The sequence below is a fragment of the Neoarius graeffei genome, chromosome 18, assembly GCF_027579695.1.
Source record: "Neoarius graeffei isolate fNeoGra1 chromosome 18, fNeoGra1.pri, whole genome shotgun sequence".
NCBI lineage: Eukaryota > Metazoa > Chordata > Actinopteri > Siluriformes > Ariidae > Neoarius > Neoarius graeffei.
The window spans coordinates 26,811,225-26,828,445 of record NC_083586.1 but is presented as its reverse complement, the minus strand read 5'-3'; the positions used below and the strand labels follow the sequence as shown (position 1 = coordinate 26,828,445).

The 17,221-nt window shown below is 40.6% G+C and overlaps 1 protein-coding gene across 2 annotated transcripts in view; it reads right to left on the bottom strand.

Annotated features, from left to right (window-relative positions):
* Window positions 1-606: 606 nt before the first annotated feature.
* ptgfrnb (prostaglandin F2 receptor inhibitor b) overlaps window positions 607-17,221 on the bottom strand; it is a 91,364-nt gene continuing 74,749 nt past the window's right edge. Inside the window, exons 5-9 of one of the 2 annotated variants that reach the window (XM_060898616.1) lie at window positions 13,085-13,507; window positions 7,623-8,030; window positions 6,510-6,614; window positions 2,862-3,167; window positions 607-875 (exon numbers count right to left, since the gene is read on the bottom strand). In XM_060898616.1, the coding sequence (XP_060754599.1) occupies window positions 706-875; window positions 2,862-3,167; window positions 6,510-6,614; window positions 7,623-8,030; window positions 13,085-13,507 (1,412 nt within the window). In that variant the 3' untranslated portion in view covers window positions 607-705. The remainder of the gene's footprint in view (window positions 876-2,861; window positions 3,168-6,509; window positions 6,615-7,622; window positions 8,031-13,084; window positions 13,508-17,221) is intronic. The other variant, XM_060898617.1, reaches the window with a different exon arrangement.

Genomic DNA, 17,221 nt, shown 5'->3' with positions numbered 1-17,221 from the left:
CTTTTTTTTTTTTAGTCTTTTATCCCTGTTTTCCAGAATTCAGCCACAGTGATGTCTGATGCTTTCCCAGCCTGCCTCACTTTTACTATTCACTCCATTATACTGCTAGAGGATCTTGTAAACAGAAAATTTTCACTGAACTCACAAACATCAGAGCAAAAAAACAAAATTATGAGAAGATACAATATCATTTTAGAAAAACAAGACTAATAAGTCTTCTGACTAATTGGATCTAAAACCAAAAATAACACCAACATTTAAAACCACACAGCGTACATGTGCATGCCTGCCGAACTGGTTCTCCGGTGAAAAGAGTTTGTACAGGTTAGTTCTTGTTAGTACTCAGACAAGTCCTCTGGCACTAAATTATTTGAACATAAAAAGATTTTTCAGTCCATTTAAAATGTATACTAACTGTCAGGATTGGTATCTCAGTAGTCGTTTCTAATACAGTATAACTTCTATGTAAATATCTGACCTGACTAAAAATAAAAATAAAAAAAACCAATATTACTTTTTTTTGTTGCAGAAAATCCCAATGAAAAGCAAACAAATACCACACGTTCATTTTCTGCTTGGGGATCTTCACTGGTTCCACTGTCACTTGTGAATAACAGAGAAACGTAATCTCTGAAACATTAGTCGTGTTGCTGCTTTGGTGAAGAGGCGTGCAAGCATCTTCTTTATGTAGATTGTTTATGTCAATCAGTCTGTGATTTTGAGGAGCTTGATGCGTGTGTGTGGAGTGTGTGTGGTTTGTGTGGTGTTCCTGAAGCAGCACAGAGAACAGAGAAGGCCCAGAATGAGAGAAAAGAGACCCACAGTGAGCGATGTACATGTCCCATAAAGCAACGGTAATTTCATTGAATCCCACACTGAAAGAAATAAGAATAAGGATCAGATACAAATTTTTGTTGTAAAATAAACATTTCAGAATTAGCGCTTGCACCAAATAGACTTTGTCAAAACAAAACATCTGTGTGGTAGTTCACAGATACAGTGGATATAAAAAAAATGTACACACTCCGTTAAAATGATAGGTTTTTCTCATCTCATTATCTCTAGCCGCTTTATCCTGTTCTACAGGGTCGCAGGCAAGCTGGAGCCTATCCCAGCTGACTACGGGCGAAAGGCGGGATACACCCTGGACAAGTCGCCAGGTCATCACAGGGCTGACACATAGACACAGACAACCATTCACACTCACATTCACACCTACGGTCAATTTAGAGTCACCAGTTAACCTAACCTGCATGTCTTTGGACTGTGGGGGAAACCGGAGCACCCGGAGGAAACCCACGCGGACACGGGGAGAACATGCAAACTCCACACAGAAAATCGAAACTCTCGCCGGCCACGGGGCTCAAACCCAGACCTTCTTGCTGTGAGGCGACAGCGCTAACCACTACACCACCGTGCCGCCCGGGGAAAAACATTAAAAAAAAAAAAAAACATACAATAAGCTGGTTGCATAAGTGTGCACACTCTTAAACTAATACTTTGTTGAAGCACCTTTTGATTTAATCACAGCAGTCAGTCTTTTTGGGTTCACGTCTGTCATCAATTAAAACGACTCTGATTAACCCCAAATAAAGTTCAGACATTGACTCAGTTGCATCCTGCAGCAAAAGCCAGAGTTCACAGAGAGCTTACAAAGCATCAACGGGATCTCACTGTTGAAAGGTATCAGTCAGGAGAAGGGGACAAAAACATTTCCATGGCATTAGATATACCATGGAGCACAGTGAAGACAGTCATCAAGAAGTGGAGAAAATATAGGACAACAGTGACATTACTGAGAACTGGACGTCCCTCCAAAATCGATGAAAAGACAAGATGAAAACTGGTCAGGGAGGCTGCCGAGAGGCCTACAACAACACTGAAGGAGCGGCAGGAATTCCTGGCAAGTACTGGTTGTGTACTACATGTGACAGCAATCTCCCGTATTCTCCATATGTCTGGACTATGGGGTAGGGTCGCGAAACGGAAACCTTTTCTTACAAAGAAAAACATCCGGGCCACGCTAAATTTTGCAAAAAAAAAAATCCATCAACTCTCCCAAAAGCATGTGGGAAAATGTGTTATAGTCTGATGAAACCAAGGTTGAACTTTTTGGCCACAATTCCAAAAGGTATGTTTGCGCAAAAACACCACTGCGCATCACCAAAAGAACACCATACCCACGGTGAAGCATGGTGGTGGCAACATCATGTTTTGGGGTTGTTTTTCTTCAGCTGGAACAGGGGCTTTAGTCAAGGTGGAGGGAATTATGAACAGTTCTAAATACCAGTCAATTTTGGCCCAAAACCTTTGGGTATCTGTTAGAAAGATGAAGATGAAGAGGAATTTCATCTTTCAGCATGATAATGACCCCAAAAAGTTTTGGAACGGCCCAGCCAGAGCCCAGACCTAAATCCAATTGAAAATCTGTGGAGTGACCTGAAGAGGGCTGTGCACAAGAGATGCCCTCGCAATCTGACAGATTTGGAGCACTTTTGCAAGGAAGAGTGGGCAAATATCGCCAAGCCTAGACGTGGCAGGCTGATAAACTCCGACCCAAAAAGACTGAATGCTGTAATTAAATCAAAAGGTGCTTCAACAAAGTATTAGTTTAAGGGTGCGCACACTTATGCAACCAGCTTATTGTATGTTTATGTTTTTCCCCCGAACAGATTTGTTTTTCAATCGAATTGTACAGGTTATAGGTCACATTAAAGGTGGGAAAAGTTTTTCAATTATTTATCGTGGCCTCATTTTTTTTTTACATCAGAAAAACCTAACATTTTAACGGGGTGTGTACACTTTTTATATCCACTGTAATACCAGGCAGAAACAAATTATTGTATTAATATAAAACTTACCTGCAAACCTGACATATAGAAAGACCTTCTCGGATATGACCTCTGGTTCTTGTATCCAATCCTCTGTTGTGGTCGATCGTATCCATGGTGTGGCGGTGCAGTAATACTCGCCAGCATCACTGTCTTGGGTGCCATGAATGGTGAGCACAAATGTTTGGGTTCGGAGACGTTCCACACTGCAGTCACTGGTGTCATTACGAGGACTTTTCCTCACCACACCCCAACGATCCATACTAGCCAGCAGAACCAAGCTATCTGATGTTCGTAAATGATTCCGATACCATCGTATTTCGTATGCGACATTGTCTAGATGAAGAGAAATGCATAAGCTTATTTTTAAAGAACTACACAGTTCATATTTAAGAACACAAAGGAGTTGTAATGATCATGGATGAGCACATATTCCTGTCATACTAGTGCCATCATAAACATTCAAACTGTGAGGGCATGCGGTAACCAAAAATTCATAATTTGCAAATAGGCCAAACATTGCTGCTATACAGTGTCTTGCAAAAGTATTCATCCCCGTTTGTGTTTGTCCTGTTTTGTTGCATTACAAGCTGGAATTAAAATGGATTTGGGGGGTTAGCACCATTTGATTTACACCACATGCCTACAACTTTAAAGGTGAAAGAAAAAAAAAATATATATATATATATATATATATTGCGGGGCGGGGGGGCGTCGTGGCTCAGGTGGATAAGGCGCCATACCATAAATCCGGGGACCCGGGTTCGATTCCGACCCGAGGTCATTTCCCGATCCCTCCCCATCTCTCTCTCCCACTCATTTCCTGTCTCTACACTGTCCTATCCAATAAAGGTGAAAAAGCCCCCAAAAAATCTTTAAATATATTGCGGGGCGGCACGGTGGTGTAGTGGTTAGCGCTGTCGCCTCACAGCAAGAAGGTCTGGGTTCGAGCCCCGTGGCCGGCGAGGGCCTTTCTGTGTGGAGTTTGCATGTTCTCCCCGTGGGTTTCCTCCGGGTGCTCCGGTTTCCCCCACAGTCCAAAGACATGCAGGTTAGGTTAACTGGTGACTCTAAATTGACCATAGGTGTGAATGTGAGTGTGAATGGTTGTCTGTGTCTATGTGTCGGCCCTGTGATGACCTGGCGACTTGTCCAGGGTGTACCCCGCCTTTTGCCCATAGTCAGCTGGGATAGGCTCCAGCTTGCCTGCGACCCTGTAGAACAGGATAAAGCGGCTACAGATAATGAGACGAGATTTTTATTGTGACACAAACAATAATTAAGATGGAAAAAAAAAAAAGAAATCTGGAGTGTACGTAGGTATTCACCACATCCCCCTGTGGGAGTGTGGTCTCTCACCTGTGTCTCATTACTGCCAGTCTACTTATTTGTATCTCTCTGTGTTTTCAGAAACGGTCTTACCAGAGAGAGAGTGAGAGAGTGAGTGATCAAACTGGCAGACCACAAACAGACGTATAGACACAGACACTGAGCGGGAGCATGAACTTGAATGGAGCAAAAGCCGCAAGTTCATCATGAACTCTTTTCAGTTGGTTTGTTGTTTGATTGAGTATTTGAAAGGCCACTGAAAAGGGTGGTGTGAATAAATAAGACCCTGGTGCTCTGCTTCAATTCTGCATGCCTCCCAAGTCTTCCTCCATACCCTCACATGCCAGGTTCTACAGTTTGTTTAGACTTTCAGCCCAATGGTGGTTTGCTTCAGTGGCACCGAGATCTCTTTGTACTTCCTTTTGAAAATTCACAGCAACAAATTACAAATGTAAATGCCACACTTCAAATCAACTCTAGGGGGGGACTACATACTGTATATAAAGTGCTATAATTCCTATACTGTTCACCTTATTTGGATGCAAATACCCTCTGGACACTGACCTTGTACTGACTATTTAATTTCAACTCTTATGTACTGTAGCAGACCGTTAAAATAAGAATAACCTGTCCAAATATTTATGGACCTGATTGCAATACATCTATTGCATACTAATATGCAATACAAAACAAATATAGTTGTCCTGTTTTAAAAAATATATATATGAGTGATTCCACGCTTATGGGTACTGAAATGGGGACATGAACTTATTCACCTAAAACCATTTCTTTTTTTACCATCAGGTCACAAAACATGTAATCTTTAATGAATGATATGTTAAAAGATAACTTTAATTTTCTGAGATGTAATAAAAACATATTTATATGCCAAAGTCAAGCCTATGAGTTCCAAAATGATGTCTGTTACATTACTTCTGTTACGATTGTCCATCTCGCATCTGTTACAAATTAATTACAATCTAGCTCTATACCATGTTAATCTTATTGAAAGAATGTGTATGTTTATTCTACTACACATGTTTATTAATTATATTTGCTAAAACATCACCTTCCTATGTTTCAAAAAGTAATTCTACATTGTTAAAATTGAGAATCTATATGTCCACAACACTTCTGTTACGTTCTGACTTTGGCATATAAATATGTTTTTATTACATCTCAGAAAATTAAAGTTATCTTTTAACACATCATTCATTAAAGATTACATGTTTTGTGACCTGATGGTAAAAAAAGAAATGGTTTTAGGTGAATTTTTAAAAATAAGTTCATGTCCTCATTTCAGTACCCATAAGCGTGGAATCACTCATATATATTCAAGACCTGCATTCAATATGCATATTATACACTGGCATGTGATCTGAAACTCTAGATTTCAATACACTGCAATGCCACGATAACAAACTCCTTGGGGGACATCCAAATAGTTCATTATACTGAAAAGTTCGTAATACTGAAATCAACCCATTTGTCACACCAAACACTTATGTTATATTACATGTAAAATTTTAGGCACATTCTCCTCATCATGAATTTCTCCTTCTGAGTCACGATTGCAGTTCACTGACTGAGTTAAAGCCAAACAAACCCCCAAAAATCAGCACCGTTTGCCAATCAAGGCAAGTGCCCTAATATGCCCAACCCCCTGCATGTTTAAATTAGAAATAAAACTTTCTAACAACAATTTATTAATTTTAAAAGTTATGATATTGCTAAAAATAGGCTTACTTGGGTGCAGGCATTTGGGCTGAAACCGGATATCTGCTTGTGACATAATCATGTAAACAGGCAAATGATGGATGTAATTGCAGGAAGAGCATTTATTTGCAAAGTTCAAAAACGTAAGACAAAGGCAGGGTCATGAAATGGGCAATGGTCATGCGAGGCGCAAATAGATTGCCAGAGGCAAAGACGAAAGGCAGAGTCCAAATACTCAAAACCAGAAAGGCAACACACAGATATAAGGCTTGGTAATGTGAGACACCAGGTACAGCATGTATACTTCGCCAAGTCTGTGTGTTTAAAGAGTCCTGATAAGCACACGCTGTGATTGTGCTCTAACCCGGAACAGGTCCATAGTACCGTAAGTATAGTTGGCTCCACGTTCCGACTGCCAACGCACATAGACGTGACAGTCATGTTTTTTGAAGACTCCAACTCATTGTCACTAAAGGCAGGGGATACTAACTTCATTGGTTATATGCAAAAGTTCATAGTAAAAGAGTTAATTATAGTGGGGTTGCAGTGTACTATTATCTAGTGCACACTGAGAGCAGAAGTATTTTTTTCAAGAAATTTAGTTACAATTTCCACTGAAACAAATATGCATACCTGTGTTGGAAGTTCCTGATGCACCAATAATACAATCCATTTTAACTGTTTCCCAGGGGTAAACACTGGTCGTGTCTGAAGTTATGTAAAGATCAAATGATGGTTCTGAGGAAAATAATAATATAAAATAATGATTATGATAATGGCTAGCATCTTTAATACTTAACTGTAGCTTTAATTTAACGTCATATACCTATAACTTGTTTAATAAGCTTTTCAAAATCTTTTCACTGATCTTGAGTAGTGGTTAAAGGAGAACTGAAGGCAAATTTTTTTATTATCAAAATTCTATTTCTCTCATTTTATTAAATATCGGAATGCATTTTTGACCGCTATTTTGTCACTGCTACAGCAAGTTATGAGTGTTTGAAATATGCTCTGTAATATATCAGTCCATATGTCAAAGCAATGGCCGTAAACGAGATTCATTGAGACCTGGGCGAGACATCGTAGGACGGAAGTAAAACGTACAGCGGAAATCAAAGTGACCGACATCTGCCAATGTTGTCAAAAGACGCGTGCGCTCAAGCCAGAAGTTTTGTTTGTTTTGATAGCGATCAGGAAAGTTTGAAAAAAGTAGGCAGAAATCGTCATTTAAACTCGTTTTTGTGCAATACTTCGTTTGGAAAACAGTTTTCAAAATGGCAGCACCGACACCTGGCTGACACTTCACGTTTCGAAGTCTCGCACAAGTCTCGTGAAGATCGTGCGGATAAGCGACGCCTGCCGTGGACCAAACGAACTAAATTCAACACGGCTAAAAACCGAATAGGCCGATAAGTATAATATTGAATTGCAATTAATTGCCAATACGAGTCACGATATAAGGTTGCTAAAACCGAAAATGTAACTGAATAACACGTTAATTAAGAAATAAAGCAAGTTTAAAAATGACTTCAGTTCTCCTTTAATAAATTTATAGTCTTTCCACAACAACTTAAAGCCATCTGTCCAGTTATTCCCAGTATCCCACAAAATTAGAATATATTATAGTCTATTTAATGGCGAACAGGCAACACTATCAAAATTCATACATTTAAGAAAAACTAAGCATCTTCATCTATTCAGATTTTAAATATTCATGGGGTCATGGTTTATTTATTAAGCCCTTACTTGTGAGCTTGAAGTTAATATGAACTTTATTTGACTCTCCTTTCACCACCTCCTCCCAGTTATTCTTATCTGGTTTAGTCCATGCTGCAACTTCACAAGAGTAGAATCCCCTGTCCATCATCTGCACATTCAGGATTCGGAATAAGAACTCCATGCTGCCAGTCTTCACAAGACTCAGGCTTTTCTGCCGACTAGGGTCAATCCAGTCCTCTAAAGTGAGAACCAGGTCAGGGCTGAGTGAAGCAACTTTGCGACTGGGTGAATCTACATCATACTGGACCATTATGAGGACAGAGAGTGCCACACCCTTCCAAAGGTTCTTAAGTTTAGCCAGGCAGCTCATTTCAAAAGTGGAGCCAATGAAAGTTGCTTGTTGTTTGTGGTGGGCGATCACACTGATGACAGGGCCTGGAAAAAGGAGTCAGGGGAAACTGTGAGAAAGAAGGTAACTTACACAGGTGAGAGATTGTATCATTATCCTTTTAAGGCACACTAAGCAGTTTAATTTCTCTATAAACATACATTAGCTGCTGGAGATGTATTTGGTGCGTGGGTGTGGGTGTGTGTGAGAGAGAGAGAGCAATTATGTCACATATTAGCGCTGAGAAGAGCCCAATTATTTTATAGCAGAAACTTGTAACCATAGATTTTGGTGAGGCAGGATGTCAAACAAAATTAAACTGAGAGACTATAACACCTGTCATATTCTATTTGGCTTCTCATCTCATCATCTCTAGCCACTTTATCCTGTTCTACAGGGTCGCAGGCAAGCTGGAGCCTATCCCAGCTGACTACGGGCGAAAGGCGGGGTACACCCTGGACAAGTCGCCAGGTCATCACAGGGCTGACACATAGACACAGACAACCATTCACACTCACATTCACACCTACTGTCAATTTAGAGTCACCAGTTAACCTAACCTGCATGTCTTTGGACTGTGGGGGAAACCGGAGCACCCGGAGGAAACCCATGCGGACACGGGGAGAACATGCAAACTCCACACAGAAAGGCCCTCGCCAGCCCCGGGGCTCGAACCCAGGACCTTCTTGCTGTGAGGCGACAGCGCTAACCACTACACCACCGTGCCGCCCTATTTGGCTTCTATCTGGTAAATTTTAAAAGTAACCCCATAACTGACACTTGAGAGCTGGCAACATACAGTTGCACAGCATAAAGTATAGCATCTTGTTTTGAGTGGGTTTAGATGCATCTTTGTTCAAATGTGGTCAAAAGAAGCGTGTGTTTCCCATCAAAGTAGACACAGAAGAGATCATCATTAACCAGGGTTACCAGTTTTCAGCAAAATTTCAATCCCAACTACATCTTAAAAACCACACAAAAGACCTGAAACTAGGTCATAAACTGGGGAACTGGAAAAGAGACCCACACTGGGACACATTCTGCAAGCAGAGTATTTCTAAACTGGCCAACCCCTTGTTGCAGTTCCAGTTTTGGACCACTAGGGGCAATAATAACTCCATGCATTATCTGTAACCGCTTATCCTGTGCAGGGTCGCAGGCAAGCTGGAGCCTATCCCAGCTGACTACGGGCGAGAGGTGGGGCACACCCTGGAGAAGTCACCAAATCATCGCAGAGCTGACATGTAGAAACAAACAACCATTCACACTCGCATTCACACCTACGGTCAATTTAGAGTCACCAGTTAACCTAACCTGCATGTCTTTGGACTGTGGGGGAAACCGGAGCACCCAGAGGAAACCCACACAGACACGGGGAGAACATGCAAACTCCACACAGAAAGGCCCCTGCCAACCACTGGGCTAAAACCCAGAACCTTCTTGCTCTGAGGCGACAATGCTAACCACTACACCACCGTGCCACCCTGCAATAATAACTCTATGGAGTTAAACAAGGCAGCGCACTACCCCAATCGAGAAAGGCAAGCAATTTGATGGGACATTTAAAATTTATAAAATTGTGAATGCGGACTTTATGAAGATAAACATTTGTTCAATGGCTGATATATGTGGTGTGGCTCTGCCTCAAGTGCTCCTTTGGATGAGCCACAATTGTATACAGTGCAGAATGTTTGGCATCTTTTATGGGAATGGACAAAAATGATGCATTAAATCCATCCATCCATCCATCCATCCATTATCTGTAGCCGCTTATCCTGTCCGACAGGGTTGCAGGCAAGCTGGAGCCTATCCCAGCTGACTATGGGCGAGAGGTGGGGTACACCCTGGACAAGTCGCCAGGTGACTGCATTAAATGCGTAATATAAATAAAAATTTAAATTGTCAACTTACAGTCTGCATTTTTCCTCTGTGGTCTAAACCAAATATTTGTACTTTTGAGCACATTTACTATGACAATGGCCTTAGACAATATACCAACATAAAATACTCTCAATCTATCCCTGGATCTTTGTACTTTTTCTATCTCGGACTTCATGTTGCACTACGGGCCTATGGTGTTCCATGGAAAGCTCTAGGGCCATGGGAGGTAGGGCTGCTAAGGGTGCTGCAGCACCTCCTGTTGGAAAAGGCAGACATCGTAGTACACTCTGCCAGATGCAAAAATAAATATATAAATAAAAACATTAAATAATTTAAATAATTCTCCTGTTGTTATTTATCTAAGAATTCAAAGCTTTGAGAAATAATTAGCAGTACTGAACAATTATTCATGATTATATCATTTGGGCATGAACGCCCTCATGAGAGACTTTATCTCCTCAACTCCTGAGTGCCAAGCCACATTTGGAGTAATATAACTAGAACACATTTACCATTATCATCCCATCTCATCTCATCATCTCTAGCCGCTTTATCCTGTTCTACAGGGTCGCAGGCAAGCTGGAGCCTATCCCAGCTGACTACAGGTGAAAGGCGGGGTACACCCTGGACAAGTCGCCAGGTCATCACAGGGCTGACACATAGACACAGACAACCATTCACACTCACATTCACACCTACGGTCAATTTAGAGTCACCAGTTAACCTAACCTGCATGTCTTTGGACTGTGGGGGAAACCGGAGCACCCGGAGGAAACCCACGTGGACACGGGGAGAACATGCAAACTCCACACAGAAAGGCCCTCGCCGGCCACGGGGCTCGAATCCGGACCTTCTTGCTGTGAGGCGACAGCGCTAACCACTACACCACCGTGCCGCCCCTACCATTATCATTAAAAAGTAATTTCACACTGTTAGGTTACTTCTGCTGCAAAAATGTATTTGGCTATGTTGTTGTGTGCTGTGCAATTTGGGCCTTTGGACTGGTTAAAATATTGTGTGCATTTGGATATGTTCTTTACCACTATATGCAATGGGCTTAGGGACCTGTTTAACTATACGCAGGCTATTTGTATGTTGCTGTCTACTGTGTGCGCGTGCCCAACGTCTGCACTCTGTCACAGAACCAGGGCTTTAAATAATGCAATGTATTTGTGGTTATATTAATTAGTAAATTAGTAATGGTTAAGACTACAGTGGTGCTTGAAAGTTTGTGAACCCTTTAGAATTTTCTATATTTCTGCATAAATTTGACCTAAAACATCATTAGATTTTCACACAAGTCCTAAAAATAGATAAAGAGAACCCAGTTAAACAAATCAGACAAAAATATTATACTTGGTCATTTATTTATCGAGTAAAATTATCCAATATTACATATCTGTGAGTGCCAAAGTATGTGAACCTTTGCTTTCAGTATCTGGTGTGACCCCCTTGTGCAGCAATAACTGCAACTAAACGTTTGCGGTAACTGTTGATCAGTCCTGCACACCGGCTTGGAGGAATTTTAGCCCATTCCTCCCATACAGAACAGCTTCAACTCTGGGATGTTGGTGGGTTTCCTCACATGAATTGCTCGCTTCAGGTCCTTCCACAACATTTTGATTGGATTAAGGTCAGGACTTTGACTTGGCCATTCCAAAACATTAACTTTATTCTTGTTTGACCATTCTTTGGTAGAATGACTTGTGTGCTTAGGGTCGTCGTCTTGCTGCATGACCCACCTTCTCTTGAGATTCAGTTCATGGACAGATGTCCTGACATTTTCCTTTAGAATTCACTGGTATAATTCAGAATTCATTGTTCCATCAATGATGGCAAGCCGTCCTGGCCCAGATGCAGCAAAACAGGCCCAAACCATGATACTACCACCACCATGTTTCACAGATGGGATAAGGTTCTTATGCTGGAATGCAGTGTTTTCCTTTCTCCAAACATAACGCTTCTCATTTAAACCAAAAAGTTCTATTTTGGTCTCATCCATCCACAAAACATTTTTCCAATAGCCTTCCAGCTTGTCCACGTGATCGTTACCAAACTGCAGACGAGCAGCAATGTTCTTTTTGGAGAGCAGTGGCTTTCTCCTTGCAACCCTGTCATGCACACCACTGTTGTTCAGTGTTCTCCTGATGGTGGACTCATGAACATTAACATTAGCTAATGTGAGAGAGGCCTTCAGTTGCTTAGAAGTTACCCTGGGGTCCTTTGTGACCTTGCCGACTATCACACGCCTTGCTCTTGGAGTGATCTTTGTTGGTCGGCCACTCCTGGGGAGGGTAACAATGGTCTTGAATTTCCTCCATTTGTACACAATCTGTCTGACTGTGGATTGGTGGAGTCCGAACTCTTTAGAGATGGTTTTGTAACCTTTTCCAGCCTGATGAGCATCAACAACGCTTTTTCTGAGGTCCTCAGAAATCTCCTTTGTTCGTGCCATGATACACTTCCACAAACATGTGTTGTGAAGCTCAGACTTTGATAGATTCCTGTTCTTTAAATAAAACAGGGTGCCCACTCACACCTGATTGTCATCCCATTGATTGAAAACACCTGACTCTAATTTCACCTTCACATTAACTGCTAATCCTAGAGGTTCACATACTTTTGCCACTCACAGATATGTAATATTGGATCATTTTCCTCAATAAATAAATGACCAAGTATAATATTTTTGTCTTATTTGTTTAACTGGGTTCTCTTTATCTACTTTTAGGACTTGTGTGAAAATCTGATGATGTTTTAGGGCATATTTATGCAGAAATATAGAAAATTCTAAAGGGTTCACAAACTTTCAAGCACCACTGTATATTAAATAAAGTGTAAGCCACCACACCCATTGTAAAATATAGTGGTGGATCATTAACCCTTTCAGGATGTTTTGTGGCTGATAAGCCAGCGCTCTCTGGGTGACTGATGACATCTGCTAAATACAAGCATATTTTGTGCTGAGGCCTGCTTGTCTCTGTATTTGAATCCAACTGAAAACCTGTGATCTAAACAGAAAAGTTAATATGTTCAAAATTAAGAACATAAAGAAGTTTGAAACGTTCTCCATGCAAGACGCATCCAAAATCCCTCTAGTGCTCCCAGCCTTGATAAAGGAAGACACTTATTGCTGTTATTCTCTCCAGGAAGGGCTTCACCACAATTTTTCAACCTGCAAATGAGGAGCATTTAAGTAGAGGTATGAAAATTGTCTCACCCTTGGAGGCCAAGCTGACTTTTAGTGCCTGAGCTTCATGTTCTGATGTATATTTCCAGATACCATGACGAGTGAGTGTCCATGTTGTGACATTGCAAACGTATTCACCCACATCTGCATTTGTGGTGTGGAGCAGGCGGAGCTTAAATGTAGCTGGTTCAACTCGAGTTACCAGGATGAGACCAGAGTCAATGCGGTTCCTATATTTATCACTGGGATTGACAGCCCCATTTTCATTCAGTGAGGCAATAACATCAGTGCCAACCTGATCACCACTAGATGAGACAGCTGAATAGAACCAACAGACACTCAATCGTTTACTCCACAAGTGGGAAACGTTGGACACTTGACACACAAGTTCTGTGGAATCACCCAAAGACTGGGCAATGACTGGAGATGTAAGAGTCACAGTTAGTGCTGGATCTGAAATAATAAGAGAGAAAGACATCAGTGAAAAATAACATGTGCTTCTGAAAAATGAAGTGGCAGAACAATAAGCTTATTTTTTTCTATTCTGATATACAAACAACACACATGCAAGATAGAAGTAGTAGTAGCCAGCCTGAAGTACACTGTAAAAAAAATAGTTGAGAATACTTGAAATTTCAAGGCAACCGTCTGCATTAAGAATTTTATGTTTTGCCAACGATGTGTCCATGATAATCCAAACTATGATAAAACTGTATATCTTTATTAAGAATTCTTAATTAAGTCAATTTTCAATTCCTCATTCTGCCAACATATATTTCTCTTTTTGCTGAACAGTGGCATTCACAGTAGTGCAAAAAGGCAATTGAGGTTATCACAATTTTTTTTTTTAGATTTTTTTGGGGCTTTTTTCACCTCTATTTGGATAGGACAGCGTAGAGACAGGAAATGAGCGGGAGAGAGAGAGACGGGGAGGGATCGGGAAATGACCTCGGGTCGGAACCGAACCCGGGTCCCCGGATTTATGGTATGGCGCCTTATCCACCTGAGCCACGACGCCCCCGAGGTTATCACAATTTATCATTGTTCTACACAATTACAAAAATTTTTAAAACCCACGTTGTGGGTATGGCGTCATGGCTCAGGTGGATAAGGTGCCATACCATAAATCCGGGGACCCAGGTTCGATTCCGACCCAAGGTCATTTCCCGATCCCTCCCCGTCCTGCTCATTTCCTGTCTCTACACTGTCCTATCCAAATAAAGGTGAAAAAAGCCCCCCAAAAAAGTCTGATAACCTCAATTGCCTTTTTGCACTACTGTGAATGCCACTGTTAAGCAAAAAGAGAAATCTATGTTGGCAGAATGAGGAATTGAAAATTGACTTAATTAAGAATTCTTAATAAAGATAACAGTTTTATCATAGTTTGGATTATCATGGGCACATCGTTGGCAAAACATAAAATTCTTAATGCAGACTGTTGCCTTGAAATTTCAAGTATTCTCAACTATTCTTTTTTTACAGTGTAGTACGATGGGCAGATTTTATTTACTGAAAAAAATACAGATCATTATGTACGAGAGGTTGGTAAAATTAAACAGGTAAAATCAAGAGAACCATATTGTATGAAACAAGGAAACAACAAATAAGGAATAACTGAGATTATTAAAGGTAGACTGCCTTTCAGATTTTTCAAGTGTAGGTCATAAAAAGAATTTTCCCTGACACCCAATTATTTTTGTTTAGTGGACCAAAAGCTACTGAATTCGAATCACAGACTTCCAATTTTATTATTATTATTTTTTAATAGAACAATTAATGAATTTAGGGCCATATGGCCCTAAATTCTTCGCTGTTTTTTCCTGCTTCACCATGACCCAATTCAAGATACTACATAATGCATCACGTGGTGGGCTTTCCCCGTTCACACAAGGCATTGTGGGATACAAATTTGAAACAGGAGTTTAGGTTTTCCCATTCCTATGTACCCCCCTCTACTTCTATTCAATGATGACACCGCTCTCAGTGGCAATACCAGATTGGCACAGAGGAAAGTTGTATTTGCAGGTTTATCGGCTGCTAAGAAGACAATAATACATTCATGGTTTTCCCCGGACATACCATCGGCAAAAGAGTGGCTAAACCATTTTAGAGACACTGCTGTTTTAGAAAGGTCATTGGCTGTCATACATAAAGCACGAGCATCTACTGTGGAGGCCTGGGACGCTCTTATCAGTTATCTTTCTGACGTAACATTGTTTGTAGGGTGTACATCTACTCTTTTTATTTACTTAGTTGTATAATGTGTGTATATAAGTGTGTATGTTTATATGTCTTAAAAGTCTTTTATGGCAAGGCAAGGGCATTTTGTTTGTAATTCAAGGTTCAAAATGTTCAATAAAAAAGTTTTTCACAAAAAAAATTTGAAACAGGAGAGAAAAATGGAGGACGTGAGTGTGCGAATGGAACGTGAAAGACCGACACGGTAACAGAAAGCGATAAGAAAAGACGTTATGTCGTGAAGCAAAGGAAATGCAGGACCAAACTAATAAATATCGGCGCTCAGCGAGCACCTCGGTGTGATCAGCTGTTTGTTTAACGACAGAATGATGGAACTGTCAGTGCACGGTCAAAGGTAAACCTGTAGATGGCAGTAATGCAACACTGTGGATGCCAGCTGCCGTAAAACCCAAAAGAAGAAGGTGGTAAACCTGCGCATGCGCACATGGACTTCCTCTGTCTGCTTGACTGCGTGAAACGAGCGATTTCATGCACATTATTTGGATGGAATTATTATTAGGATTATTATAATCGTTTATTATAATAATAATAATAATAATAATAATAATAATAAAGTATAGGATTATTAATGATATATTATTATTAGGATGGAATCCCCTCAAATTAAATAACTTCCCAGCCACAGAATGGCCTGTATTTTTTTTTTTTTTTGGAGATATTACAGAAATAAACATACATCACAATGACCACATTTCAGAGGGAAGTAAATTTCACTGATTTCATGAAATTGAAAGGCCATCTAGCTTTAAATGATGAAGGCTTTCCTAAATTCTTTTTTCTCCTTCTATTTATTGAACAAAATGAAACCAGCAATTACAGAAAACACCGAGAAACACACTTGTGTGCTGCGTTATATTTAATTATGTTTTAACATAAGCATTAAAATAATTAGCCCCTAACATGAGGTTTGAATGTCAAAGTGTTTGAATTTTGGGAAGAAGGAAAGAAGGGGTTCAGGTATAAGAAACTTTATTGTTTGCCCCTTAAGAGTGAACCTTATCTTCTTTTTTTTTAGGTATAAGATATAGGTGACGTCCCTCAGCCAATGGACAAATGCAGAAGGGGATTGATGTTTTCACCAAAGAAGACTAAGCTGTCGAGTTAAAAAGGGACAGAATGCAGGCAAATCAGTTTGTGAAGTGGAGATCAAGGCACTCTTAAGACTGACAGGAAGTGATATGCATATTGTAGAGCAGAAGCGTTTAAGGAGAGCTTGCAGAAGGAAGCTACACATGTAGAGACGATAGCAAAACATAACAGATATGGTGGTTGGGGTTGGATGAAACCTTTCACGGATGGGGTCCATTTATTTGTGAATGATGAAAGACATCGTTCACAAATTAATCCATCATTTTAACTCCTGAATTATGCAAGAAAGCAGACTCTATCAGAGAGATTCTGCTTTCTGGCATAGAGAGTAGAGAACCTTTCAAAATGGGCTGAGTAATAGGATGGCTAGAAGTGAAAGATAGCAAAAAGCCATCAGAAATAGCTACCTTGGCAAAAACCCAATCACTTAGTCTATAATGGCCCCCTTAAAGTGCATATTCTGGACCAATTTTGTGGTTTTTTTATATGAAAGTATGACCCTTTACACACTCATCCAGAAGGGTAATTTTGCACAAAGCCATCTGTCTACAGCAGAAAAAAATAAAATAACAAAACACGTCTGGAAAAATCCCAAGGGAGTCTGGAGCCAGATTCGTGACGTTACCTGCGGAAGCGCCAGCAAGCTGCGCGAGCGTTGCACGGTTTCAGTGCACAGCCTGTGTAGACCAAGCGCTCCCATTTCTCTCTCATTGTCCGGTCTTTTGGGAAACAATGAGTACTAATCCCATCAAGATTGGTGTTGCTACACCCTCCTACGATACATCTGTTAACCATTTTAATAATTACATGATAACGTTG